The 22959-nt window shown below is 53.2% G+C and overlaps 1 protein-coding gene across 2 annotated transcripts in view; it reads left to right on the plus strand.

Annotated features, from left to right (window-relative positions):
- Window positions 1–16759, plus strand: part of RHBDL3 (rhomboid like 3) — a 39995-nt gene extending 23236 nt beyond the window's left edge. For both annotated transcript variants that reach the window (XM_041001149.1, XM_041001150.1), the window contains 4 exons: window positions 1808–1920; window positions 7241–7341; window positions 14320–14380; window positions 16488–16759. In XM_041001149.1, the coding sequence (XP_040857083.1) occupies window positions 1808–1920; window positions 7241–7341; window positions 14320–14380; window positions 16488–16759 (547 nt within the window). The remainder of the gene's footprint in view (window positions 1–1807; window positions 1921–7240; window positions 7342–14319; window positions 14381–16487) is intronic.
- The last annotated feature ends 6200 nt before the right edge of the window (window positions 16760–22959 follow it).

Here is a 22959-nt window from a genome sequence, read left to right on the forward strand (position 1 = left end):
TCCTGAAGCCGGGGTGCCTGCTGGTCCACGCTGTTCCTCTGTGACTTCAGCCATCCCTTGGGAGCTGTCCAGCTGCCGTGGGCTCAGGTTAAATAAGATAATGGATATGGAAGTGCTTGGTAAACATGAAAGCTTCACATTGACTTAATAATAACAGTGTTATAGTCTTTCCTGGTAATACGTGGACTTGTCTAGATACCCACACACTTAGCAACAAGCTCTGGTCGCAAAGGTCTTATGGAGTACAGAGGAAGACATTCACAAGGTTGGGAGCCCCATGTCCCCCTGACCTCCAGGATCTGGAGGCAGTGTGCTCCAGGAGGGAGGGGATGGTGAGGGGAAGGACCTTGAATTGCTAACCTCCAGGAGATCTCTTTAATGCTTATACCTGGTTTTGTTGTTGCTTTGCTTTGTTTTTTGTAAGGTTTGTTTATTTGAAAGTCAGAGTTAGGGCCCAACATGAAAGCCTGGCAGCTAAAGTCCTTGCCTTGCACTTGCTGGGATCCCATATGGGTGCCAGTTCTAATCCCGGCAGCCCCACTTCCCATGCAGCTCCCTGCTTTGTAACCTGAGAAAGCAGTTGAGGACGGCTCAAAGCCTTGGGACCCTGCACCCATGTGGGAGACCCAGAGGAAGCTTCAGGCTCCTGGCTTTGGATTGGCTTAGCTTCAACCGTTGTGGCCCCTAAGGGAGTGAATCAGCAGATGGAAGATCTTCCTCTCTGTCTCTCCTCCTTTCTGTAAATTAGACTTTTCAATAAAAAATAACTTAATTAAAAAAAAACAGAAAGTCCAAACCCAGCACAGTGGCCTAGCGGTTAAAGTCCTCAGCTTGAACGCGCTGGGATCCCATATGGGCACTGGTTCTAATCCTGACAGCCCTGCTTCCCATCCATCTCCTTGCTTGTGGCCCAGGAAAATCAAGGACAGCCAAAGGCCTTGGGACCCTGCACCCATGTGGGAGACTGGAAGAGCCCCTGAGTCCTGGCTTCAGATAGGCTCAGCTCCAGACATTGCAGTCACTTGGGGAATGAATTATCAGAAGATCTTTCTCTTCATCTCTCCTCTTCTTTCTATATATCTGACTTTGCAATAAAAATAAATACATCTTAAAAAGAGAGAGAGAAAAAAACTAGAGGGAAACAAAAAAGTCAGAGAGAGAAAGAGACAGAGAGAGGCAGGTCTTCCATGCTCTGGTTTACCCTCCAGATGGCTGCAATGGAGAAGGCTTGACCAGGCCAAAGCCAGGAGTGAGGAGCCTGCTCCAGGTGGCAGGAGCCCAGGCACTTGGGCCATCTTCTGCTGCTGTTTGTCCCAGGCCATGAGCAGGGAGCTGGGCTGTAGGTGCAGTCACTGTCTCAAACTAGCACCCAAGTAGGATGCCTGTGTTCCAACGGCAGCCCGCTATAGTTGTTTCAAGAGACCCTTTGTCTTATAAACACCAGGGAAGCGGAGCAACCAGATGGTCTGCTGGAGGGAGCTGGCCTGGCAGATGAGCAACCTGGGCTGTGGTCCCAGCCTGGTCACCAGTTGGTTGTATGACCTACACAGATCACTTCCTTGTGTCTTGACTCTGGTTCGTTCCACTCACTGTGTTAGTGGCAGACAGTGCCAGTCCCCACCCCAGCCCTGTGTGCTGCTCCTGTCACAGCTGGGAGGAACTGCGCTACCCACGTGATCCATCTGCCTGTCCCTCCTTGCTCCAGACCAGAGGCAGAGTCGGCGCTGTCCACATCCATGCTGCTAGCACCCCAGTATGGAGCATTCATGGAGCAGACAAGTGAAGGAGTGTGGTTTCTGTGTCACAGGATAGAACACCTGGGCCTCAATGTGGCACTGCAGCTGCTGGTGGGTGTGCCCCTGGAGATGGTGCATGGAGCCGCCCGCATCGGGCTCGTCTACGTGGCTGGCGTGGTTGCAGGTAGGCGGGTGTCCTTAGTCCTCTGTCTGTGGTGTCAGTCCCCCAAGACAGACCCTAGGCTTCCAGAACACATAGAAGAGTCCCATTATCAAAGCTCCTGCCTGCTGGGGTTATCCCGAGGGCTGGAAAGGGGGCTGCCACCCAGAGAGGTTGGCGTCTGGGGGTACAAGGGCCGAGAGCGCAGGATGTAGAATGGACAGGCGGACTGAATTTCTGTTTTCCTATAGTCACGCTGTCATCAGGTGAGCTTAGGGTTAGGCCCTGGGCCTGCCTTAACTCCCAGAAGGAGAGGCTGGAGAGGGCTGCCTGTGGGATTGTTGGGAGGGTGGACTGAGACACCAGCACCCCCAGGGGGAAATCGGTATGCTTCCCAGGCCTGGGGCAGCCCTGTACCCTTAACTATTAACAGGAGATCCTGGCTCTCCTAGGTCGGGGGCCTCTGGCTGAATGGGCACACTGGGGTTGTGGCAGATGGTCAGCGCCTTGCCACCTTCTTCCCTCTCCAGGGCCACTAGCTACAAAGCAGGGAGATTTCCATGTGGAAATAAACTCTCCTCCTCCGCCCCTCCAGCCCCTGGGCTTCCCCACAGAGGGAGCTCCATCATGACACTGGCAGCTCCATGCTGGCTTTTTTAAAGCAAGGTTTGCCACCTCAGCTCTTCAGCTTGACAGGCGGGCCCATGGGAGCTTTGTGTGTGTGTTTAAAGTAAGATCTTAATCCTTTCTGATTGGCATTAAAATTGTCATCGGGAGAACCGGCTAGTGCTGGCTTTGTAAACAGGGACCCTGCGAGTCTCCGAAGGGGACTCAGAAATCCCCAAGGGAAGGGACCTTCTCTGCCCCCACACAGTCTGCCTTGCAATCCTCTAGCCCAAAAGGCTTCCCCACCCTAGCACCATTGCCTTCCCACCTCTGCCACTTTGGACAGTGCCCACGGCCTCTCCCCCAAATCCCCGTGGCCACATCCTCCAGCCACGGCCTAGTGACTGTCTCCATTTGCCAGACTTGCGCAGGTACCCCATGCAGCCCCTGGGCCTGGCATCTGGGGATTGATAGCTGCTGCATGTTCCCTTACCTAGGCGGCCGCAGTCCCAGATGTTGAATGGCGAGGAACCGGGAGATGACTCCGCTCACAGCGCCGCCCACTGCTTGTGTCCCATTAGGCAAGGATTGCTGATCATCTGCAATACAATGTGAAATGACTCAGATCTTGTCCAAACAGGTGTCATGCAGTGGGGAGACAGTGTAGGCCAAGTGGGGACAGGCATAGACAGAGGCAGGTGAGGCTGTCTCAGGCACACCCTTCTGAGTCATCAGATGAGGTAGGAGGTCGCTCTGGTCACCGTGGAGCACGTCATTGATCACCAAAGGCTAAGTTGATTGATCTGCTGGCGGGCCTCCTTGGAGAGGGATGCCCATTTGCAGATGGTCAGAGCCTGGCAGGCCAGCCAGGAGTTACCAGTGCCCATCCTCTGCGGGTCTATATGGACCCCACACGGCCCCCGTCCACCTGGCGTGCACACAATAACCACAGCTTAGAGGTGAAGGGACCTGCTTATGAAGACACCACTTGTCAGGGCCAGAGCTGGGCTTGCACCTCAGTCTGAGCTCTGGGATCTAAACCACTTCTGTAGCATGAGCAGAGTAAAGTGGGGGACCTGTTCTCTTGTGGAGGTCAGTCATTGTCAACAGCCGCAGGAGGCCTCCATAGGTCCTTGACCCTCCTCTGATCCTTGTGGTGAAAGTGTTCCAAACTGTCGCCTCTGGGGACCATGACAGTGAAGCCCCTGCTGAGGACCTGCCGTGCTCCAGGCACGTGACAGAAGGCTCTCCTGTTTTCATCATAGCAGCCCTGGGGTGTGGGTGCCAGCACCCCACTTCTTGGGGGTTCAGAGGAGTGAGGTAGCTCGCTCTGTTTCCTCAGCGAAGGAGTGGCTGAGCTGAGGGGGGGAGTTAAGTGGCTTGAAGCCAGTGAGCATGACTGCAGCTCACAGCTCCAAAGCGAGAATACCTTCCGTGCCTCAGCCACCAGATCTTGGACTCCTCCCCCAGCTTCTGTTACAGATGATTCCGATTTTAAGCCACGGGAGTGCATCCTCTGAGCATAGCACACAGTGCAGCACATCTCAGGTGCTAAATATTCATAGAATGAATGGAAGAATACATGAGTAAAGTTACGTTTCTTAAAGATAGGTGTTCTGCTGGGTTTTTATTCAGGCTTTTTTTTTTTTTTTCTGGCCCAAAGAGATGTGGGAGAGCACCTGCTTGAAAGCTTTCCAGGCTGAAATGACCACAGCTATGTATCATAGCAGTTACCAGCTGATCTACTAACTGCCTTGGAGTCAGGCCTTTTTTGGGGGGGGAAGGGAGTGGGTAAAGGAATGCACAGCCCTAAGTAGAACCCATCCGTTGGTCTGCGTGGTGCAGAAGTGCGGTGTAGCAATACACTTCGCCATTCTCTTAGTCCTCCGCACCCAACCACAGCCTCTGTGGGGCCTGTGGAGCCTGTGGGGCCAGGAACTGAGCCCCAGCCCCTAGCTCTTTTGTGAAGACCTGGATCATTGGCCTCCTTAATGGCAAAGGGATATTTAAGGTCCCCCCTGTATACAACAAACTCTGCTCCCCGGGGGGCCCCATCTTCTTTCAGTTAGAGCAACTCCCTGGGCTCTGCGCTGTGGACTGGGGAGTCTCCAGAGGGTTTCCTTGGAGAAGAGAGTTCTGGAATAAGCATGTGGCACAGTGTAAGATGCCATGTGGAAAGCTCCCATTCTGTATCAGACTGCCTGAGTTCAAGGCCCGACTCTGATCTCAGTTCTGCCTTCCTGCTAAGGTGTACCTCTGGAGGCAGTGAGTGGTGGGGCCCCTGTAGCCCACAGGGCAGCCCCAGAATGAGTTCCTGGCCTTGGCAGTGCTCTGACCCAGCCCTGACTGTGGTGAGCGCTTGGAGAATGAACCAATGGGTGGCGATCTCTCTGTGTGTCAAATAAATATTTGAAAAAAGCAAAAGCAACACTTATGCTCAAAACTTGGAAAACCTTTGACTTTATCTTGCAGATGTGAAAACTAAAGCCCAAAAAAATCCAGGGGCTGTGCCCCAGATCACACAAGCAGACAGCCACAAACCCATTCTGTGTATTTCTTTCTGCCATTATCATCTAAGCCAGCCCCTGGACCTAAGGTCAGGACAACAAACTCTGCTGGGTTGAGTGAAGGGTCGATGTGTGTGCAGGGTTGGAGCCTGGCAGGCACCCCTCCTGGTGGGTCACCCCAGTGTGGGGTAGGAGAGCTGGCTCTGTGTGGACTGCATGGGTGTGCACACACAGGGGAGGTCAGGCCCTGCTCTGTGCAGCTGCTGGGGAACCCTGTCTGCTTGTGGCCAACGTGGGAACCCTTTGTCATGCAGATCCCACTGCCTTTCCCTGGAGCCTCTCTGGAATTCCCCCCTCCCCTGTTATATATGACCGACCCCACAGCCAGCCCTTAAAAAAGAAAGTGAAAGAAAGTTTTCTGACAATAGATCAATACCTAATTAAAGCCAGAGAAAAGCATGAAGAGAGGAAAGATTTATAGTGGCCCTGGGGGTGCAGAATGACATGGGAAGCCTGAACTGGGGATGGCTTGGATTTTTTCTCAGGGAGATTCCATCCCATCCCATCCCCAGGGATGCTCTCTTCCCCCTAAGGGGTCTCTACGAACAAGCCTGGAGTGAGGTGGGGGATGACTAGACTGGTTCCAGTGGAAGGGCCTCCACTTCAAGTCCTCAGGTGCCCTTACATGCCCCCTCCGCAGACACTGCACCTGCAGGCTGCTTCCTGCTGTCCCTCCTCTCTCTGGCAGCTAATTGGCCCTCACGCCTGCGGGCATTTCCCCCGCTGGCCAGCCTCCTCCTGGCCTCTCAGTCCTGGGCTCTACCTCCTGGTTATTTTTAGTCTCCTGTGTCCTTCCCTGGAAGCCAGAGCATTGATCACACTTAAATGAGACCAGAACAATAAATTTCCCATCTCTTCTCTGCCCAGCTTTCCCTTCCAGCACAAAAGTTTGCCATCTCCTCCTCAGCAGGCAGGCCTCCACACTCCTTTCCCCAGGAGAGCATGACATCATCTCCTTCCTCCCAGGCGCTCTGCAAGGACATTTTTTCCTCCATGGATGCCCACTCCAGAGACCCTCTTGGCCTTCTGTGCTTCAGCCTGGCTGCCGGGAGATGGGGGTGAGGCTTCCAGGCACAGTGAGCAGAGGGGTGAGGAAGAGCACAGGGTTAACTTCCCTGTCTTCTGTCAAGTACATGGATGATGGCATGGAAGTACATGGAAGGCATCTGGCCTGGCAGTGAAGAGCCTGCTCACGATTCCCATCGCCACCATGCACCTGATTCCAGCTACTCTGCATACCCTTGGGGGCCAACAGGCAATGGCTCAGGGACCTGGGTCCCTGCCACCCAAGTGGGAGACCCCAGCTGAATTACATGCTCTCGGCTTGAGCTGCTAGGAGCATCTGGGAAGTGACACGGCAGATGAGAGCTGCCTGGCTCTCTGCCTTGAATTCAGCTCTTCCCAGCAGGAAGATGCTTCTGCCTGCATCTCCACTGGGCTATTGAGAGTTGAAGGGAAATATGTGTGATACAAGGCACCCCCAGGGATATGTTTCTGCAGTAATTGCTGTTGCCACCATGCTGGTTAGTGCTCTAGAACCTGCTTGAAAGCCCAGCATGGTGGCTCAGTGGCTAAGTGCTCACCTTGCAAGCACCAGGATCCCATATGAGCGCCAGTTCATGTCCCAGCTGCTTCATTTCCCATCCAGCTCCCTGCTTGTGACCTGGGAAAGTAATGGAGCATGGCCCAAACCCTGGGACCCTGCATCTGCATGGGAGACCTGGAGGAAGTTTCTGGTTCATATCAGCTCAACTCCAGCTGTTGCAGCCACTTGGGGAGTGAATCAGCGGACAGAAGATTTTTCTGTCTCTCCTCTCTGTAAATCTGCCTTTCCAATAAAAATAAATAACTATGTATTTTTAAAACCTACTTGAGGAGGGTGCAGGGTGAGATGCGTGACCCAGATATTAGTCTAGGTTCTCCTTTGGGGAAGGCCACTTCCCTTCATTGAGTCTGGTTTCCCATCCACATTATGAGATGATTGACACCAATGCTTCTTTTAGCCAATCAGTGTTCCTCTAGGAAACCCCTCAGAATCTCCAAGGCACCATGGAATCTCACCCTGGTCTTTCTCACAGCACCTGCAAAATCCAAGCCTGGGGTTGTGGTCAGGGAGCGGAGTCCAACCGTCTCTAGAAGTCTCACTCTCTCTGTGTGTCTCTCTGTACCAGGGTCCCTGGCGGTGTCCGTGGCTGACATGACTGCACCAGTTGTGGGCTCTTCTGGAGGGGTGTATGCGCTTGTGTCTGCCCATCTGGCCAACATCGTCATGGTGAGCATACCCTGTCCCCAGCACATCTCTCTCGTGCTGCTCGACTGCGGTCCCTGGGCCTGGGTGTTCATGTGCTAGAACATTCCCTCGTAGGCCATCAGACCCACCAGGCTGACCCGGCTGGTGGCACAGTTTGTATACACACTTCTCTGACAGGTCTGTTCTGTTTGCAGTGTGTGTCTCAGCAGTCAGGCTTGGTCGGTAAATGTCCTCCTGCCCCCTCTTTCCTGGCCAGTAACTTCGAGAAGCATTGCAGTCTGACCACTCAGCCGGCACGCCCCTTGTAGCTCTGCATTCTTGATTTGGGGGGAGGGGAGAGGAGGAAGATCTTAAAGATTATCTCACCAAATAGGAGAGGAAGCTCTGAAAGGTTAAGTGATGTATCCAAAATCACGTTTAAGTCTGTGACCAATTCAGAACTTGAACTCCCACCCCTTTTCAGCCATTCAAGGGTTGTACTCACTGCCCCGGGAGGCAGGTACTGGATGATTCCTCACACTCCCTGCTGCCTTTCAGGAAAAGGGGTGGTAAGTGCAACAGTTGAGAGCATAGCCATGACGCCTAGTGCGTCACGCTTCCTCAAGTGCGAGACCTTGGACCAGTTACCTCACTGCTGTGCGCCTCGTGTCTCATCTGTGAAATGGATTGATGTGCAATAAGTGCAGTGACGTGACAACACATGCTTAGTGTCAATTCCCTGATCCTCAGCAAAGAGGCAAGCTGGACTCAGAATAGACAAGGGCGCCAGGGAAGCGACTGGGATGCATCAGAGAGAATGCCAGGGCCCTGGGATTAGAGGAAGGCTAAGATAAAGGCACAGTCCAGGTGGCACCTGGCTGCCTTCGCCTTATGCCCCCAACCAGCCTAGGAGCCTCCAGGCCCTGCTCACCTGTGTCCCCAGAGCCTGGCAGAGTGCTGGCTACCCCAACTTTTAGTACAGGAAAGAATGAAGAAGGAACAGTGGGGAAGGATTCAGAAAAGGCATAGCTTCTCTTTGGGGTCCTCCTCCTCTCACCCTGTCCTCCACCTGCCTGTCTGCTGCAGTGGGTGAGCCAGAGGCTGGGTAGGGGCTCAGGCAGGCAGCTGTTGATGTCCTCGATACGTCTGAGTTCTTGATTTGCCCCAGCTCCCAGTCCGCTGTGTCCACTGAGAGAACAGGAGAGGTAGGGCAGAGCCTGGGTGCCCACACCTGCAGCTGAATTCTGGTAGTGCTCCATGAGCAAGCGCTCGCTCAGGGGGTGTCAGCACAGGGTCCGGAACCTGGGGGCTCCCACGCCACCGGCCTGCTGCTGCCTCACACGGTCCTCCTTTTAAATGGGTCATTGCTATCAGAGCCACATCTTTCCCCAGACGCAGCTTTTCTTCCGAATTTTGCCTCCCCTACTACCCCTCCCCCTGCCCCAGTTCCTCTCAGCCGGGCAGGAAAGGCTAGCCTCTTCCTCCGGTGTATGCCCTCCAACCCCCAACACACACACAACACTGTTGGTGGGGGGACACTGCACGATGGAGGGCATCCACACAGATGCTCTGTCGTCTGCCCCCCTTGAAGGGAAGCTGTACTGCCACCCTTGTGAGCTCTCTTGGCCTGGCACACCTTGGGGCAGGGCCCAGGGTGGGGCACAGGTGGGCGTGGAAGCCACGGCAGAGTTCCAGTTGGCATCTTCTAGTGTGAGACTGTGGGATGAACGGGCCTGTCTGAGAGCCAGAGGCTTCAGCCACCCAGGAGTAAGAAGCTGGTAGCCCCAGGGCGTGCCGTGTGGCCTGTCCTTCCCCAGAACCGATGCTGCTGAATGATGGCGTGAAAGGAAGCACTCGTTTTCTCACAGCACAGGCAGAGGCTTCCCTTCGTTGGGAAGTAGCGCAGTCTGAGCAGCAAGTTACCTGCTTACGGCTCGGCCATGGCTATCGCTCAGGGACTCGTCAACGCCGCAGTCTCGTATGGCTCAACTATAGAGACAGAAGTCTAGAAGTGGAACGTGCTGTGTGGATGTGGGGCTTGGTCCATGGTGAAGTGCCGCCTCCAAGAATAAAGCAGTAAAAGCCCGCTCCCCCCGGGGGGCGGGGAACAAGGCAGGAGGGCAGTCAGGACCCCTGGGTTTGAGCCCATCATCACCATCTTCATGGCTGTGAGTCTGTCTCCCCTAACTCTTCCAGGGCCTCAGTTCTCCCAACTGTGGTAGCAAGGTCTGAGGAAAGGGACACGAGAGTGCCTTCCAGCTGTGGGATCCCGCGTGCTTCTCCACACATTTGTGTACAAAATTGCTGGTCAGTTCTGCCAGAGACCTATACAGAGAAAAATCGGGAAAATAGCCTCTTTTTTAAGATTTATTGATTTTCATTGGAAAGTCAGACATATAGAGAGGAGGAAAAACAGAGAGGAGGGTCTTCCTTCCATTGATTCACTCCCCAAGCAGCCACAACGACTGGAGCTGCGCCAATCTGAACCCAGGAGCCTCCTCCGGGTCTTCCACACGGGTGCAGAGTCCCAAGGGTTTGGGCCATCCTCAACTGCTTTCCAGACCACAAGCAGGGAGCTTGCCAGGAAACAGGGCCGCCGGGATTAGAACCGGTGCCCATTTGGGATTCCAACGTGTGCAAGACGAGGACCCTAGCCACTAGGCTACTGTGCTGGGCCCGGCTCTTCTTTTCTCTTCAGGCATGTCTAAGTGTTGCACAATTCTGTTCTCAGGACAGACTTTTTTTTTAAGGTATGATTGATTTGAAAGGCAGAGTTACGGAGAGAAGGAAGCCAGGAGCTTCTTCCAGGTCTCCTCCATGTGTGCAATGGTCCACGGACTTGGGCCATCCTCTGCTGCTTTCCCAGTCCATAAGTAGAGAATTAAATCAGAAATGAAGGAACCAGGACTCAAACCAGTGCCATACGGGATGCTTTGCTGCAGGCAGAGGCTTAGCTTACTCTACCACAACACCAGCCCCATCTCAGCACTAGGTTTTAAACAGGAGACTTTTTCTTAAGGGAAAATAGGTCTTGTCTTTCATAAAAACATAATGGTGTTCCAAACGGCTTGAAGAGGCCTTGAATTCAGAAGACACTCTAACAAGATCTGCTTTGCGAAAGATGCATGAGCTGCGCTTCTTTTAAACACTGGAAGTACAGAGACCCTGAGAGTTGAATAATTTATTAATTGCCCTCTGCTGGGGCCAAGAGTTCCGTTTTTAACTGTACAAGAGGTTTACTTATGCCATGTCCCACGTGGTACATGTTACTCTAAAATGTCTGCCGTCTGAATTTCCGCAAGCAGAGCCAGTTGCCTGGTCCAGTGTCTATGCCACCCTTTCGCATTTCCTCTCTTGGGGTCTCCCGAAATCTCTCACAAAGAGAAACCCTTCCTACCAGGGCTGTTTCAAGTCGTGTTGGGACAGAAGCTCCTTGCCCGGGCTCTGGCCTCTGTGCTTGAAGTGATGGGGTGAGGAAGGGGCCGAGGGCCTGGGTGCGGGTGTGTCTGCTGTGGGCAGGTGGTGGTCTCAGCTGGTGCAGTTCTGGGAGAGAAAGGAAGGAGGCTGTGGAAGGTTTGTGTCCCCGGGGGCCCTACAGCCTTTCCCCATAAAGAGCAGCAGGACCGGCGTGCGTGCGTGTTGTGTGTGAGTGTGCACACTTGCACTCCTCTCATTGGCAGGGATAATGCATCCCAGAACTGGAGGCAGCTGGCAGGAGGGGTGACTGTCGGGTTTAACCCCTCAGCTGCTAGAAGACCCACACTCAGCCTTGGGGAAAGCCCTGTCAACCATCCGGGTTAGGCAGCAGAGGTGCCTAGAGTGTAACCCTGTCCCTGAAACATGGCAGGCAGAACCTGGGAACCTGCCCAGCTGCTACGGACTCCCGGTGACCCTGGACTCGTTCTCCTGGCTGCTCAGTTTCTCCCTCCATGTAGGGCTGGGCTGCATCAGCTTGGCTCACTCCAGCCAAGGCAGAAGTTTCCAGGCTCTGGCCTGCGGATTGCTGCCATGAAACCATGAACTCTCTCCGAGGTCCTTCAAAGTGAGCATGTGGAAAATCACTCTGGGTGCTGCCGTGGTGATGGCACAGGGAAAGCCATGGGTGCTGGTGTCTCATCTGAGCTCTGGTTCTGGTCCCTGCTGTTTTGCTTCCCATCTAGCTCTCTGCAAATGCACGTGTGTGGGAGACTTGGCTGGAGTCCCTGGCTTGGGCATGAACCAGCCCCTGACCTTTGCAACCATTTGGGGATAAACCAGTGCAAGGAAGATTTCTCCCCCGTGTCTTTCCCTCTGTCCATCTCCTCTTCCCCCGTCCCCCATCCTGTGCCCCAGGAGAGCTGAGTGAGGTGTACCAGGGATGCCCGCTCATGGTGACTTGCTCTGCCTGATAATGTTGTTGAGAGCACAGGGAAAGAAATGAGTTATTTTGAGGCTTTTGTAAGGAAAGGGGATGTTAGGATTGTGCTGTGTCACTTGTGTTACTTACTATTGTAAATGCACACAATGTAAAATTTACCATATTGGTAGTATACATGCAGTTCAGTGGCACTGAGAACATTTGCACTGTTTTTTTTAATTATTATTTATTTTTTAATTGGAAAGTGAGATTCATGGAGAGAAGGAAAGACAGAGAGAAAGGATCGGTCTGCTGTTCCACTCCCTAAGTTGCCACAATGGCCAGGGCTGGGCTGATTTGAAGCCAGGAGCCAGGACCCTCTTCTGGGTCTCAAACACAGGTGCAGAGTCCCAAGGGTTTGAGCCATCCTCAACTGCCTTCCCAGACCACAAGCAGGGAGCTGGATGGGAAATGGAGCAGCCGTGATATGAACTGGCATCCACATGGGATCCCGGTGCATTCAAGTGAGGACTTTAGCTACTAGGCTACTACACCAGGCCTCCCCCTGCTTTTTTTTTTTTTTTAAAGATTTGTTTATTTTGAAAAAGTGTACAAGAAATAGTTGTTCACCTACTGGTTCACTCCCAATATCGCTGCTACAGTCAGTACTGGGCCAGCCTGAAACCAGGGGCTCTATCTGGATCTCCTATGGGGGTGACAGGAGCCTAGGCACTTGGTCCATTTTCTGCTGCTTTTCTCAGGCCGTTAGAAGGGAGCTGGATGGGAAACAGAGCACCCGGGACACAAAGAACTTAACCCACTGGCCCCAGCATTCACATTATATGTGGCCATCCCTGCCATCCACTCGGACCCTTTGACCGAAGCTCTGCCTCCATTCCGCAGTGGCTCCTGCTTCCCCTCTACCCCCGCCTGTGTGGCCCACCATTCTACTTTCCATCGGCCAGGGCTTGACCACTCTGCGTTGCTCATGTGGGTGGAAGCACATGGGACCTGTGTGTCTGTGACTGTAATATATCCCTTAGAGTCTGGTCAGAGTTTGTCTGCACTGTAGTCTGGGTTGAGTTCACTTTCTTGCTAATATCGAGTCCCATTCCATCCAGCGTCTGTACCAGATCTCGTTGGTCTGTGCATCCAGCCACCACTCGTTCTTTGATGGACACTGGAGTTGCTGTTGTGAACACTGAGCACGGATGTCCCTCGAAGAATTAAGACTGGTGGTAGGGGGGACACTTGAGGGAGCACGCTAAGCATTCCACATGGGTGCTGGCTTGAGCTCTGGATGCTCCATTTCTGATCCAGCTTCCTATCAACGGCCTGGGAACGCAGTGGAGATTGGTCCAAAAGCTTGGGTTCCTGTACCTATGTGGGAGACCCAGAAGAAGCTTCTGGCTTCAAATTGGTCCAGCTCTGGCCATTGCAGGAGTGAACCTCTCTCTTTGTCTCTCTCTCTAACTCTGCCTCTGTCATTCTGCCTACAGAGTGGCCGTGTGTCATCCTCTTCTCTTGAAGACAGGGCTGCCAGTCATAGGGGAACAACAGGGAGAGACAAGACTGCGGGGAGCCAGCTTTCTCCCGGAGCTCTGCTGTGTGGCGGCTTCCCCACATCCGGCTTGCTGGGCTGCAGCCTTTGTAGATGTTACAGTACACACCGCCTATTCACCGCCTCTGTCTAGTGTAGCCGTCTGTCCCTGCAACCTCAAAGGCGTGCGAGACATGCCCTGGAGCTGGGCCCGGGCCAGGCACAAAGGCCGTCAGAGAGGGAGGGGCGACAGAAGTTGCCGGCTGTGCCTGGAGCTTCTGTCCCAGTGGCTGATGCTAGGTCCCTCAGCCACCGCCACCACTGAAGCTGACAGAACTGACGTGGGCTCCTGGATGAATGGGGCCCTGCTTTGAATGCCCCGCCAGAGTGCCCCTCAAAGGCAGCCCGTGGAGAAGTCTTTTGTCAAATGAGAGATCCTTTTGTAAGGGCAGTGATTGTACTCTGTTGATGTGCTTTGCAGAGCTGGGGTTTTCAGAGCTGCTAGGAAAGTGATGGCTTGAAAGCCATCTGCCTCCCTCCCCACTCATGATTCTGCCTCAGAGCAAATCCCCTATCCCCTAGAGCTTCCAAGATCCTGTTGGGAGCCCTCCGCAGGTGGGGCACTGACCACCTGCCTGACAGACCCATCTCTATAGACAGTTGCACTTAAAAGTTGCACCCCAGAACTCAGATCCACCTCTCATGGTCTTACTGAGTCTTTCACCTGCCCAGTCTTTGGCTCACAGTTTAAGCCAACTGTGCCTTTTCTTACTGTCAACAGTGAGCTTGACCTCTGAGCTTTTGGTCTCAAATATCCAAGCCTCTTGTGCAGGATTTAGAGTTTATTCATCTTCCCCATCCACCTGGGTCAACATGCCTTAGTTTGTTGTCCTGGATCCCTTGAGAGCCGTGGTACCTGGCAATTCGTGCCACCCTCAGATGCTGCCCTGGAGGGAGGGCATGGACTGTCCCTCCCTGGCTCAAGGGCGTTGGTGACAGCAGCCAACTTAGCATTGCCTGAAGTCTCCAAGGCACCCAGGTGGGTACCTAGATGTGATACCTAGGACTTCTTGAGGATGAAGAGACCAGAGTCCCGCCCCAGCGTCCTCTGCCACTGCACTCACTGAACTCTTTCCTTCCCTAGAACTGGTCGGGCATGAAGTGCCAATTCAAGCTGCTGCGGATGGCTGTGGCCCTGATCTGTAGTAAGTACCCACAGGGCAGATGGTGGAGGGAGGAAGGAAGCCTGGTTCCCAAGCACCAGTTGGAGATGCAGAGACATCACACCCCATACTTTCTAGGGGCTTATGGTCAGAAAAAGAGGGAGGGGAGGCAGGCAGGCACCAATGATGTGTGAGATGCAGGGACAGAGAATCTACACACAAAAACATGATCAGCCACCAACACTCACATCAGGACAAATTGTTCTAGCCTTTTGGGTCACAGGAGTTGGCCTTTAGAATTCACCTGTTTCAAAGATGTCCTCTTTGTGTTTATTTGAGAGACTGGCAGGTAGAGTACAGCTGTCTTCTAGCTGACTCCCCAAATGAGAGTTGGGTTCCCCAGCTAGGGCCAATGCCAGGAGCCAGGGAGTCAGTGCAGGGACCCAGGGAACGTGTTAGTAAGGAGCAGAAATCAGGACTCAGGTTAGGACTCCAAGTAGACATGCCAATATACAGCATGGGCATCCCAACTGGCGTCTCAACCAGTGCTTCAAATGTCCACTTGACACCCGTCCCTGGTGTGTATGTGTGTGTGTGAGAAAGAGACACACAGGCATGTGTATACATACAGAGAACACTGCAGTGTAAGCGGCTTCACCAGCTATAGCTAATCCAAGAGCCCCTGTGCAGAGATTGTACTGGGGCAAGTCCAAGTTGGCAGAGGTCAGTTCCCCCAGAAGACTTTGAAGTACCAGCACCCAGCAGATAGCTGCGGGTGGACAAGATGCAAGAGGGTGAGGCGCAGCCCTGGGTGAGGGCACAGAGAGGGGTGCAGGGGCATAGCCAGAAAGGGGGCTGCAAAACTGATGGGTGAGGTGCTTGACTGCATGTGCTCATGGGTAGAGGGAAAGGGCAGTGCGGCTGCAGAGGTCAAGATCATCGTGCTGGGTTTCAGAAGCTAAGGGAAGCAGCACACTTTGTCTGGATGGAGGGCTGCAAACGGTGGAGTTGGGTCAGTTGTAGGTTTGGGAGGCAGAGTGGAGACTGCTAGGTGTGTGTTGATGGGAGAGTAGGGGAGGGGTTGAGAGCTTTTGGGTCTGCTTATCTCAGAAAAGAAAGAGAAGCGAGAGTCGTGTGTGTGTGTGTGTGTGTGTGTGTTCTTAGAAGAAATCCAAGGCTAAGCATCATAGAAATGGAAGGTTGGTTTTCAAGTGGGACCCACCATCTGCATCTTTCTTTATTCAGCCAGTAGGCCCAGCCAAAGAGGCAGGAAAGATGCCCCAGGGCTGGGACAGTGCTCCTCTCCCGCCATCTATCGGTCATCCCTGGAGTTGCAGGGCGCATTTCTGAGGGTTAGACCAGCCTCCGGCCAGGGGAGTGGAAATCCCTGGAATGGATCTTAAGAGGGGTGCTCTGGTTAATTAGGCAGTCACAGAGCTAGTACAGAAGTCCACTCAAAGGCATTACTTTTCAAATTTTCCCCAGTTTCCTTGTCTGAGACATGAATACGGAACCCCTACCCTCACTGTGTTCTCGTAGTGGCCAGTAGCAACACGTACTGTATGCTTGCACTTGTCCTTGCGTGAGGCACCAACCTGAGACAAGCCAACCCAGGGTGCTCACAAAAGGAGGGTGGATTGGGCTGAGGACGCTTAGAGATGTGTTCAGGGAGGCACTGCAGCCGTTTGCAGGGCATTTCTGCTCCATCCTTGTCTTCTCTCCACCCGTCCCTCCCGTCCACAAGCTCCAAGTCTGAGATTCTGCGCTAAAAGCACCTCAGAGACTAGGTGCATAGCTAGGCGCACAGGCAGGTGGTTGTTCACAGCTCCCGACTGCAGCCTGGCCTTGCTGCTCAGTAGATGGACAGGCGGGAGGCTGAGCGCCCAGGAATCACGATGGGTGTGTGGTGTGCAAGGCCCTGTGGGCTGCTGTCCCAGCTGTCCTTGGGGCCCAGGACGCACTCCAGGGCCTCCTGCATCTTCTGAGCTCAGCTCAGCAGCCACTTCATTTCGGGTGGCTTTCCCCAGCTTCACCCACTGCCCTGGCTGCTGCTTTCTCTGAAGGTCCTTACTCATGAGTGGGCTTCTTGGCTGCTTCATGGTCAGCCCCTCCCCGGCCCGTGACTCATCTCCGCTTCCTCTCCTTGCAGTGAGCATGGAGTTTGGGCGGGCTGTGTGGCTCCGCTTCCACCCGTCGGCTTATCCCCCGTGCCCTCACCCGAGCTTCGTGGCCCACCTGGGCGGCGTGGCCGTGGGCATCACGCTGGGTGTGGTGGTCCTGAGGAACTACGAGCAGAGGCTGCAGGACCAGTCGCTGTGGTGGATCTTTGTGGCCATGTACGCCATCTTCGTGCTATTCGCCGTCTTCTGGAACATCTTTGCCTATACCCTGCTGGACCTGAAGCTACCACCGCCCCCGTAAGGGGCCCGAGGACCCAGGCAGGGGAGGGGAGGGAGTTCTGCAAGGCCAGGAAAGCACCGGAGATGGAGACCGGCAGGATGGCCGCTGCTGGGTTTTTGTTCAGATTGGGTCTGGGTGAAGGCCTGGGCAGGGCGCAAGGGACCTCCTCTCTGCCCCTGTCCCTGACCTGGGTTGGGTTTGTTGCAGGTAGGTCCCCTCCTCATGTTCTTCCCCATTGCCAACTGGACTGCAGCCTGCCTGACACCCTTGCCCTGGGGTAGACGGGTGTCCCCAGAGAGTATAGGCCAGGCAGTGTTCTTGGGATTGGAGGGTCTGGAGGTGGGGGCAGCCATGATCCTTGGTGCCTGGGCTAAGGAGCCCAGTGACAGGAAATAACCTCACCCCAGCTTCTACCCCAGGGCTTAAGCCCAGCACCCATTTCCGGCAGCCCTCCACCCTGTTTCTTCCAGAATGCTGATAGCCCACCCCAGCCTCATTTGGGGGGTTTGTCCCACCCTTGGACCCTTATACATGCCTTTGAACCTCCCCTGTGGCTGTGGAGACAGATTTGGGGGTGGCCTGGGGCATCTGTGTTTGATGGAGAAGACAGCCTGTGACTACTCAGAGTTCATAGAGGAAGTGTCCGAGTCAGCAGGCGCGTGGGGCAGTCTGCAGGAGGGCGCGGGGACAGGAGCTGCGGAGCCCAAGTGTCCTTGCCCTCGGCCAGGCTCCCAGGCTCCTTTGCTGCCTTCAGAATGTGCCTGGAGACTCCCTGACACCAGCAGGAAGGCTGTATTGGGAGCCATCTCTCGCCCTTCTGGGGACCCTGGCCCAGTTCTGGGGTGGCCTTCGTATCTGAAAAGTCTGCCTCCCCATCAGGGACAAGGTTGGGGTGCAGGAGACTCTAGGGGAGGGAAGTCAAAGCCATGGGTCCCTTTGAGCCAAGGGGGAGGAGGCCAGGGATGAATTCCAACTGAGGTGGGAAACTTGGCCCTGGGGACTCATGAGGAGCTTGGGTGAGGGTCATAGGGGAGGGACTCAGGGGCGCAGGGGCAGGAGTTAATCCAGAGACCAGCAAGTCTGCCCACCCCTTCACAGATGAAGGTACTGGGAGCTGGTGCTAAAGGCAGGCCCTGAGGGGTGGGGGTGAGGAGGAAAACCTGTTTTGGGGACTTGTGATCAGATAGATGGGTGAGGAGTGCCCCAGCCTGGGAGGCGGCAGCTGGACTGTGTCCAGCTGTGGAGTGGAGCCTCTGCCTCGTGCCCGGATCCCTGTGTGCTGCAAGGCACCCTGTCAGACAGGCCAGGTGTGCTGGCTCCTGGGACCTCTGGGACTTCCTATTCCTGTGAATCCATGGAACTTGGGCAGTGTCATGAAGCAGGTGAGCTGGGAGACCCTGGGGGCTCATTTCCTGTCAGCCTGAGTCCTGTGGGCCTGATCCAGGATGGGATGCTTGGTCTGGAGCAGCTGGTCCATGCCCTGCCTGCCTTTCTCTGCCCTAGTGAGATAGTGAATGGGAGCAGAGGGCTGGGAGAGCCGGCTTCCTGGGACAGGATATTGAGGTCACCTAGCTAGGGACTGAGGCGGGTGCCCTGGTGGGAGTGGGGCTTCCCCTCCTAGAAGTTGGCCCAGGATGAAGTCTTTGCTTGGGGGACATGGGAGTGTCCTTGGACACCCCCATCTGTCCCTGTCTTGGTATCCACCATGCCTAACCAAGGTCTTCGAGTGGGGAGAGTGAAGTCGGCTGGCTGACTAGAGAGGTCCGACCTCTTTAGCAGGTCCCTGGGCTCTCGTCCCTCTTCGGTTCCAGCCAGGCCAGGGTGCGGGGGAGTGCTGTGGGTCTGAGAGAGGCTGGAAATGCCACTCGATGGTGAGACAGGAAAGGTGTGTCATGTTCCGGAGGAGGAAACACTACATTGCAAAGCCAACCTGACACCAGCTGGCATCCCCGTTCCACTTTGGGAGAGCTCACTAATGAGGCTCTTGCCAGCCAACAGGACTCCCTGTTTCCATGAGAGCCAATCTCGCACGGAGGGTCTGGGGAGCCTGGCTGGGCTGGTGGATCCTGTAGCTGAGGCCCCTTCCCAGCCCAGGCAGGTGCCAAAGCTCTTGGCTTCGCTTGCCTTACGGCAGTGCTCCAGCAGGCATCAGCGCTGGGAAATGAGTGGGAACACAACGTGGGTTTCTAAATATTTTTGTATTGTGTACATTCTGTATATTTTTGTTGTAAAGTATTATTTGAGCACAGATTCCATTAAAGATTTTTTTTAAGCCACTGGTTATTCAAGAAGTGACCTGAAGGAGCCCGCTTGGAACGGGTGAGTGAGGGAAAGTGGGCGGTGATGGTGGTGGAGCTGACGAAAGCGGGGCATCGGCGCTTGGCTATTGTCGTCCCAGCTCAGTGACGCTTAGCCTTTCCCAAGTCCTTCCACTCTCTCTTTAGGTCCTCTTAAGATTGTATGTGTTTAAAACAGCTGGAGGGAGAGACAGATCTTCCATCTGCTGGTTCACTTCCCCAAATGGCTGCAACAACCAAGGATGGGTCAGGCTGAAGCCAGGAGCTCCATGCAGGTCTCCCACCTGGGTGGCAGGGCCCCAAGCATGTGCGCCATCCTCTGGTGCTTTTCCAGGTACATCCCAGGATCTGGATGAGAAGTAGCGCCCTATAGAGGATGCTGGAGTCACAGGTGAAGGTTGTATTACAATGGCAGCCCTCACCAAGCTCTCGAGCAGTTGTTGAGAGAGATGACTTCTTCTTTGCAAAACATTTGCTTCTACATGACACAGGTCTTTCTAAGGACTCTCTTCCTGATTTGCAGAGCAGGACTGTTCCCAGGGTCCAAGGGGCATGGGCAGTTAAGGGAAGCAAAGGTGAAGTCTGGTGCTTGGGAAGTTAAACCAGCTTTGAGTAAATTAAGCTGGGGCGAGTAAACACCAATTTTTGTTTTCTTTTTTCTTTAAAGCTTTATTTATTTTTATTGCAAAATCAGATATATATAGGGGAGGAGAGACAGAGTGGTAGATCTTCCATCTGATGATTCACTCCCCAAGTGACCGCAACAGCCGGAGCTGAGCTGATCCGAAGCCAGGAGCTTGGAGCTTCTTCCGGGTCTCCCACGCAGGTGCAGGGTCCCAGGACTTTGGGCTGTCCTTGACTGTTTTTCCAGGCCACAGAGAGTGAGATGGAAAGTGGAGCAGCCAGGACATGAATCGGCGCCCATATGGGATGCAAGTTGAGGATTTAGCCATTGAGCCATTGCATTAGGCCTTGCTGGTTCACTTTGTAAATGCCCCCAACAGCTAGCGGTGTGCCAGGCTGAAACCGGAAATCAGAGTTTTCCACATTAACTGGGAAGGACCAAGCACTCAAGCAGTCACGTGCTCCCTTGCAGTGCCCACAGTGGCAGGAAGCTAGAATTGCAGGTGAAGTCAGGACTCATACCCAGGCTCTCCATACAGATTACAGGCATCCCAAGCAGTGTCAGCCTCTGCTGGATACCTGCCCTCTCTCAGCTACTTTCTGTAAAGTTGGTAACAAGATTCCCATCTTGACACCTGCAGGGAAGATTCGAGAAATGAAATCACTTGCCAGCATGGCTGGATTCACGCCCAGACAATTGGTTCCTGATTTCATGCTCCTGGTTCATGGGCATCTGTTTAGGGTTTCAGGGATGCTAAGCATCAGACAAACGGGATCTGGTCTTGTTGCAGTGGGTCCAGGCCGTGCAGCAACAAGGTGAAGTATGGCACATTTCACTTGGAGTTCACTCTAGACCTCCACCTCGCCAGCCCTTTTAAAAGTGGTGAATGAGAAAAACTGCAGCTGCTGCTTCATCCTCACACACTGTCAGCCTGCTCTCCGGCCCGGATATCTGGGCCATCACAGCGGAGCGGCAGCATGATGTGATCAGCAAGATTCAGTTCGGAAAGTTAGCAGTGCCAGAGCCCAGTGGCGCTCGCACCCTTCCAGCTGCAGAGGTGTCACTGAGGCCGGCGGGGGCTCTGTTAGCTGAGCAGCTCCCGTTATGGAAACATGGTCCTGGGAACTGAACCTTGTATGGGAGACGCCTGCCAGCTCTCCAGGCATCTGGAGAAATCACCCTCTGCTGAGGGACAGGCGTTCTGTCGTTGTTAATAATGGATGAGTGACAGGAAGTGACTTAGGTTATTGAGTTCTATGGTTCTCACTTTCCAGGACAATGAATAAAACATGATGGAAACTGCTGTCAAACCCTGCCTGGTGCCTCCCTCAAGATGCAGAAAGGTGAACCCTTGCTGGAGGCTGGATTTCCTTCCACAGATTTTTTTTTTTTAAAGATTGATTTATTTTTATTGGAAAGGTGAATACACAGAGAAGAGGAGAGACAGAGCGGAAGATCTTCCATCTGATGATTCACTCCCCAAGCAGCTGTAACGGCTGGAACTGAGCCAATCCAAACCCAGGAGCCAGGAGCTCTTCCAGGTCTCCCAGGCAGGTGCAGGGTCCCAAAGCTTTAGGCTGTCCTCCACTGCTTTCCCAGGCCACAAGCAGGGAGCTGGATGGGAAGCAGGGCCTCAGGGATTAGAACCAGCGCCAATGTGGGATCACGGTGCGTTCAAGGTGAGGACTTTAACTGCTGCGCTATAGCACCGGGCCCCTTCCACAGATTTCTAAGTCTGATGAGTATAATTCCCCCTACTAATATGCTAGGAATTAATACAAATGTCAGACCTGAGAATTGAAGTTTATTAAGCAAAAATGACTGCCTTAATCAGAAACCAAATTTTATTATGAAAAATATAATTACAGGTAAGACAATTTTTGATACATGACAAATATCCATCTTCTGTGGCTAGCACACAAACATTCTTTATCTGGACAAGTCCTTTTTTAAACACTAAAGTTTAATACATCAGCTGGCCAGAAGTTGAATACAGTATGTATTTAGGATCATGAGCTGTGTTCCTTGTAACTGACAAAGATATTGTTATGATTTGAAGTAGGTAATATATTTTTTTAATTTATTATTTTTAAAATAACAATTACATGGTTAATCAGGGAGGGAAGGCTCAAGGTTTAGGGAAAATTGGGTGAATTCAAATATTTTTATTTTTACATTTACTTTTAAAAGCTACTTATAACATGGATTCTTAAATAATGTACAGATTTGAAAATGAAAAGGATGTTTTCCAGACTCAGATGTTGATGTCTTAATTTGTTGTTTACCTGAAAACTGATCTTGAAGTGGGCAAATGCGTCAGAAAGGCAGATCCAAGGAGCGCGTAACCAGACTGCTGATTTCCCGGTCGTCCTGAGTGCAGTAGTATTTAAAACATGCTACTTAATTTTTTCCCATCCTCTGTACAATCCAAATGATTAAAGTTTCAAAGCATACAAAAGCACTTAGGAAGATCCTGAATTGTACTTCTCATCAAAGGGGAAGTGGAATCCCTAGACTTGCAAGAGGATGAAGCAGCAGGCATTGCCAGCACCTGCCAGGTAAGCACTCAGCACTTCCTGTGACTTTGGACCCTGCACAAGGATGCTTCCGTTCTGCAAGCTTCTACGCCTCCGACCAGTGAGAACACCAGACTCCTGATCTAAACACAAGTTTAGAATTATGTGTTTGCTACAACTGGCATCCATGCAATTGCTAATGGCTAGCTCAGAGTGCTTTCAGGGTAAAACAATCTGAAGTCTGTCACAGATGTACAGGAAAAAAAAAAAAACAGAATAATAGGAACAATTTCTGCATTCTGTATGTTACAGTTTGCTTGCATTCTTTTTTAAAAAAAATATTTTTGGAAGAGTTACAGAAAGAGACCAACAACTTCTATTTGATGGGCTTTACTCTCCCCAAGTGGCTGCATCAGCCAGGGCTGCCAAGAGCTTCGTTCAGCCTCCCAGGCAGGTAGCAGGAGCCGCAGCACTTGCACCGTCCTCCTCTGCGTTTCCTGGGCCGTTAGCAAGGAGCTGGATCGGAAGGGGGCAGCCCAGACTCTAACCAGCGCCCATTTGGGATGCGGCGCTAGGTGCTGCAACACAACACTGGCCCCAGACAGACGTACTCGGTTTCTTAACACCCTTTTCAGAACTGCAGCATGCTCATTTAAAAGAAAACACAGTCCACAGGTGCTTGGCAAGAGCCGAGTGCTGATGGGGGCCACCGCTGCAGATCTCTGTCAGACACAAGGGGGCATCTTAAAAGGTAGGATATCGATTCTTAAAGCCTGATTTAAC

This window comes from Ochotona curzoniae, unplaced genomic scaffold, assembly GCF_017591425.1.
Source record: "Ochotona curzoniae isolate NIBS_2020 unplaced genomic scaffold, NIBS_Ocur_1.0 scaffold_2453, whole genome shotgun sequence".
In the NCBI taxonomy this organism is placed as follows: Eukaryota; Metazoa; Chordata; class Mammalia; order Lagomorpha; family Ochotonidae; genus Ochotona; species Ochotona curzoniae.